Source organism: Armigeres subalbatus, chromosome 2 (assembly GCF_024139115.2).
Source record: "Armigeres subalbatus isolate Guangzhou_Male chromosome 2, GZ_Asu_2, whole genome shotgun sequence".
Classification (NCBI taxonomy): Eukaryota; Metazoa; Arthropoda; class Insecta; order Diptera; family Culicidae; genus Armigeres; species Armigeres subalbatus.
This window is the reverse complement of record NC_085140.1, coordinates 179652825-179659143: the sequence shown is the minus strand read 5'-3', so window position 1 is coordinate 179659143 and position 6319 is coordinate 179652825. Positions and strand designations below refer to the sequence as shown.

The following is a 6319-nucleotide window of genomic DNA, read 5'->3' as shown; positions in this document are numbered from 1 at the left end:
GTTTTCTTTCTGGAATATGATCCTTGTGTCCTCTCGATTGACGGTCTTGGTTTCTGCTGGCGTTTTCTGGCTTGTTGTTCGCTCGGTTGGTTCCCCTGCTGCAGTAATGTCACTGTCATCCCGTGGGACGTTGAGGAATCGCGAAAAAATCGAATTGCTGTTTAATAGTGTTAAAAGTGATTTGTGAATATAACTTTCAATTTTCATTGATTGATTGAATCAATCACAGTGCGGACGTAGTTCAAACGCAAAAAAGTGGTGGTGATGCTTATTCACTGTGAACTGTGACGACTAAGTGTTGATTAGACTATTTGGCGATTGATTCAATTCAATTATTGCGGTTTAAACAGATAATAAGTGCTTAACAATAATAGACGGAGAGTGCTAAATAAAAGATGGCGAGTGAGCTGAAGGAGTTGAAGCGGCAAGCGCGGCAGCTACAGAATACCTTCGATGGGGTGAGGCGTTTTATCGATAGGTTCAAGAAGGAGAAGCACTACTTACACATCGACACCAGGCTGGAGATGCTGGAGGCGGCCATGGCGAAATTCTATGCGATTCGGTCAAAAATCGAAGAGGTATCGGAAGGAATCGACGAAAAAGGAGTAGCAGAATCGAAGGAAAGCTCCGAGGAACGAACTGCCAGATTGGAGATTCTGGCCGAACGGCGATGTAAAGAAAGCGCAGAAGTAATTGCGGAAACCGAAGACGTTTATTGTGATCTGCGTTCGTCCTTGCGATCGTTAAAGAACGAATCCACTCCAGGAACTGCACCCGCAGTACAGACTCCAGTTGCTTCGCTACCAGCAGGTAATCCTACATCGACAGTGAAGTTGCCAGAACTGCGATTGCCAAGCTTCAGCGGTCGTCTTCGAGAGTGGGTTACTTTTCGAGACATGTTCCAGAGCTTAATCCACCGTAACCGTCAGCTGTCCGACATGGACAAGTTTAGTTATTTACGGTCATCGTTAGTGGGTGAAGCATTGCAGGAAGTTGCAGCACTGGAGATGACATCAGCAAACTACGCAATCGCCTGGGATTTGCTGCAGAAACGCTACGAGAATCGAAAGCTTATAGTGAAGGCCCATCTAGACGCTCTGTTTGCTGTAGAGCCGATGAAGCGCGAAAGTTACGAAGCGTTGAATCACCTACTCAGCGAATATGATCGGAACCTTCAAATGATGGAGAAAATTGGGGAGCATACCGCTAACTGGAGCACCATCCTAGTTCATATGGTGTGTTCCAGATTAGATGCGACAACGCTTCGCTATTGGGAGTCGCATCATTGCTCCAAGGAGGTTCCCAAGTACGAAGAACTCATCGAATTTCTGCGAAATCAGTGTTCTGTGCTCCAGTCAATTGCTCCAGAAAAACCTTCCACCAACACCGAATTCCGCAAACCGAAAACAACTGTGAGTCATGCCTCGATGCAGTCTTCGAATCGATGTCCTTTTTGTGGAGAATCCCAGCATTCAGCGTTTAGATGCCTGCGGTTCCTGAAAATGAAAGTGCCTGAACGCTACGAGAAGGTGAAAAAGTGTGGCCTTTGCTTGAACTGTTTCTCTTCGTCGCATCTAGTTCGTTTCTGCACGAAAGGTGTCTGCCGACACTGCCAACGGAGGCACCATACACTTCTTCATTCCGGTGCAACAGAAGGCGGAGCAGCTGCTACATCGTCACAGATCGGTTCCTCCGTCCCACAAGAACAAACACGAACACAAAGAGCGAATAACCAACAAACACAGCCACACGCCCAGAACCATGCCACACCAAGTCAAGGTCCAGGACCCAACACAAGTTCATTCCCAATCGCAAGCACACATTCACACCCACAACCCACCACAGATCGTACTCCCTCTCATAACACTAACTCACTGCCGGTGAGCATCAATACTCCATCTCGTCAAGTTCTGTTGTCCACCGCCTTGGTGCGCATAACAGACCAATTTGGAAACATGCAGCTTGCAAGAGCGCTTCTTGACTCATGCTCCGAATACTGCTTCATCACTCGGAGTCTTTGCCAGAAGCTTCAACTAGTAGGATTGCCTGATCACCTGTCTATAGTCGGTATTGGGGGCACTTCTACGAAATCATCAAGAACGGTGAGCGCAACCGTAATGCCGCGGTCGCTGAAAATCTCCTCCTATGCGGAGCAAATTCAGCTACATGTCCTTCCCAAGCTGACATCCGCTTTGCCGACCGAATACGTAAATGTGCAGCACTTGGCGATTCCAGAGCACCTGATGTTGGCAGATCCTACGTTCTTTGAGCCTGGATCAATCGATATGATCATCGGTGCTGAGTATTATTACGATTTACTGGCGGAAGGCAAGATCAAACTATGCGACGGTGGACCCACTCTTCATGAAACCGTTTTTGGATGGGTTGTCTCTGGCCGTGTACCTGGATCATCTACAGTAGCACAACGAACCCATTCTCACCCTATCACTTCTCCTGATCTCAACGATCTGCTCACCAAATTTTGGGAGCTCGAGTCTTGCCACTCTGGAGGCACGTTGTCCGTGGAAGAATCAGCGTGTGAAGAAATATTCGAACGAACTACCATCCGCAATGAAGTTGGTAGATTCGTAGTCACTCTACCAAAGAAGGAAGCTGTCATTCAAAGATTGGGTGACTCCAAGGCTAACGCTTTAAAGCGATTCCATGGACTAGAGCGTCGGTTTTCAACACACAGTGCTTTGAAAGAGGCGTATTTAGTCTTAATAGAGGAATAAAAGTCCCTGGGCCATATGGAAGAAGTATTAGAAGGAGAAGAACCTGTCTACTATTTGCCACATCACGCTGTATTGAAGCCTGACAGCACCACCACAAAACTCCGGGTCGTATTCGACGCTTCATGCCGCACGACAACAGGAATCTCCCTAAATGATGGGTTGATGGTGGGTCCAGTTGTCCAGGATGATCTGCACACCATTGCCTTACGCTTCCGGTTTTGGAGACATGCACTCGTTGCAGACGTGGCAAAAATGTATAGGATGGTAGGCGTTTGCCGTGCGGATCAGTTACTCCAGTGCATCCTTTGGAGATCGTGCCCGGATGAACCCGTCAAATCGTACAAGTTGACCACAGTCACTTATGGAACTAGCGCCGCACCTTACCTTGCAACAAAGTGTCTGCAACGCTTAGGAAGTGAAGGCGAAACAACACATCCTGTCGCCGCAAAGACTGTCAAGAAGGACTTTTACGTCGACGACTTATTAACCGGAACAGATAAACTGGACGAAGGCAAGGCTCTTGTAGCTGATTTAATAGATCTGACAAACTCAGCCGGCTTAATTTTGCGAAAATGGAGCTCCAGCAGCGATGAGTTGCTTTCTGACGTTCCTATTGGGCTTCGGGATGAGCGGACTTCTTTCGAACTGGACTCGTCAACTTCTGCAGTAAAAACGCTTGGTTTGATTTGGGAGCCAGCAGCCGACATCTTCCGATTCACCATACCAAACCTTGGATCGGAGGCAAGTATTACCAAGAGAACCGTATTGTCGGAGCTAGCAAAGATTTTCGACCCACTCGGGTTGATTGGTCCGGTAGTTGTACAAGCAAAAATTTTCCTGCAAACTTTATGGAAGCAGAAATGTGACTGGGACGATTCGCTACCGGAGGAGCTACAGAGGATCTGGACCGAATTTCGAAGGAATCTCATGGCATTGGATACTCTCACCGTACCCCGTTGGGTGTCATTCTCCAACGATCTTGCCACGGTAGAGTTGCATGGGTTCTGTGACGCATCAAATGCCGCTTATGGTGCCTGTCTTTATCTTCGATGTATCACTAGCGATGGTACAATAACTGCTCGGCTTATCACCGCCAAGTCAAGGGTTGCACCACTGGAAGACCTGAAGCGGAAAAAGAAAGTCCTATCTACACCCCGACTCGAACTTTCCGCAGCTCTTTTATTGAGCCATCTATACGAAAAGGTCCGCCATAGCGTTCAGATTACGTTCCAACCGTTCTTTTGGACAGACTCGACAATCGTCAAGTATTGGCTGGCTTCTCCACCATCTCGCTGGCAAATCTTCGTTGCAAATCGTGTTTCGGAGATCCAGCACATTACTAGCAGCGGCGTATGGAACCATGTTGCTGGTGCAAATAATCCCGCAGATATTATCTCGCGTGGAATGACTCCGGCACAGTTAAAATACGAAACGTTGTGGTTTGAAGGCCCACTCTGGTTGCGGCAGGATCGTGCAATGTGGCCCAGCTGTATAGTCCCTCCACCAGATATCGAACGTTCTTTTTTAGAAGAACGATCAACTGTTGCGCTGCCAGCTCGAGCGAAATCGCCAAGCGAATTATTCGCTCTTCGATCTTCGTTCACTGATCTCGTTAGATTAGTTGCATACATCCGTCGATTCGTTCACAACTGTTCACCAAACAACCTCGCCAGCAAACGTTCAGGGACAATCAAGCTGCAGGAGCTGAACGAAGCGACTGAAGTATTAGTTCGCCTAGCCCAGGGGGATAGCTTTCCCGAAGAAGTAGCAGCTTTGTCTCGCAGTCGAGAAGTAAAAACTTCGTCCAAGATTCATGCGCTCAATCCTATTATGGTTGGGAAAACGATTCGAGTTGGCGGCCGGCTTGCTCATGCACCTATCCCGGAGAGTCGCAAACATCCGATGATTTTACATCATCGTCATCCGTTTACCAAATTAGTCGTGGAACACTACCACCGTAAACTTTTCCACGCTGGTCAGCAGCTACTCGTAGCTTCCGTCAGAGAAAAATTCTGGCCCACAAACGCACGCGATGTGGCTCGTACCGTCTGCCACAAGTGTGTAACATGCTTCCGGAACAAGCCAACTGTACACGAGCAACTGATGGCCGATCTTCCGTCCGTTCGAGTCAACCCTGCAGCCGTTTTTCTGAAGGTTGGTGTAGATCTGTGTGGTCCATTCTACATCAAATATCCAATTCGTCGCAGCACACCAGTGAAATGTTTCGTGGCGATATTTGTATGTCTGGCAACGAAAGCCGTTCACATGGAGGTTGTAGCGGATTTGTCGACGCAAGCTTTCCTTTCTGCTTTCAAGCGATTCGTTGCGGTTCGTGGAAAACCGCAGGTGGTCATGTGCGACAATGCCACCAATTTCGTAGGGGCCAACAGAGAATTGGAAGAGTTGCGCCTCCAGTTCCTAGACCAGCAGTTTCAGCATACCGTAGTCCGTACAGCCGAGGATGAAGGAATTCAGTTCGACTTCATTCCGGCCCGTTCGCCAAATTTTGGCGGACTATGGGAGGCTGCGGTAAAGTCGTTTAAGTGCCACTTTCGTAAGGTCGTTGGGAACCAGCAGCTAAGCTACGACGAGCTACACACTATAGTTCAGCAAGTCGCGGCGATTTTGAATTCACGCCCGCTAACTCCTCTCACTAACGATTACGCTGCACTGACCCCAGGACACTTCCTCGTAGGCAGACCTCTGACGGCAATTCCGGAACGCGATCTTCAGGAGATACCGGAAAATCGCTTGTCCGCCTGGCAGCAATCACAAGATTTCGTGCAAAAACTTTGGCGAAAATGGAAGACCCAATATCTTTCGGACCTGCACAACAGGACCAAATGGACCAAAAAGCGCAACAATATCAAGATCGACACTATGGTTTTAGTCAAGGAGGATAACCTACCTCCACTAAAATGGAAATTGGGACGAGTGGCAGAAATCTACACCGGTGCGGATGGAAACGTTCGAGTGGTGGACGTTCGTACCAAAGATGGGATGTTCAAGAGAGCCATTTCCAAAATCTGCGTTCTTCCAATTAAGGATAACGCATCCACAGACGAAGAGCAATAAACTCTTCCATCAATGGTGCCCCGGCACCGCGGAGGTCTTCTCAATGAGGGCCTCCGCTTTCCAGTTAAGTGTTTGTATTTTATTATGTTTCAAAAAACTCATGGAATGTTCATCCCCCATAGCCACCCGTCGGTTCCCTTTGGGGACTCCGGCCATCTGGAAGACGACGTTCTACTCTCTGGTCCACGCTGTTCCATTCCGTCAATCATCGTTTCTGGGTTCTTCATCGTTTCTGGTTACCGTCAAGCATGCTCCATTTCTGATGTCCATGTCGTTCGTCCTGCAATCAAAAAATCGTTGTGACGTCAATTCATTCGATCCGTTAAGAAATAAACATACTATCGTCGAAGGTCATAGCACTCCAGCTCCAACAAATCAACACCGAGCATTTGGTACCCTTGTTCGGCATCGCTGCAAACGAAATTGACGAGTCATCCACAGGGCCTGATCAACCCGATCGGAGGGCAAGTCATCACCGTCGCAGCCTCGTAGTAGTCATAGTAGACCGC

General features: G+C 48.3%; 2 protein-coding genes across 2 annotated transcripts; both read left to right on the top strand.

The window, feature by feature from the left end:
- The first annotated feature begins 395 nt into the window (after window positions 1–395).
- On the top strand, window positions 396–2735 carry LOC134209408 (uncharacterized). The gene has a single exon (XM_062685394.1). It carries the CDS (start codon window positions 396–398, stop codon window positions 2733–2735), a length of 2340 nt encoding a protein of 779 aa, XP_062541378.1.
- A 261-nt stretch (window positions 2736–2996) lies between these two features.
- LOC134209407 (uncharacterized) lies at window positions 2997–5810 on the top strand. Its single transcript, XM_062685393.1, has one exon. The coding sequence runs from the start codon at window positions 2997–2999 to the stop codon at window positions 5808–5810; it is 2814 nt and encodes a 937-aa protein (XP_062541377.1).
- The last annotated feature ends 509 nt before the right edge of the window (window positions 5811–6319 follow it).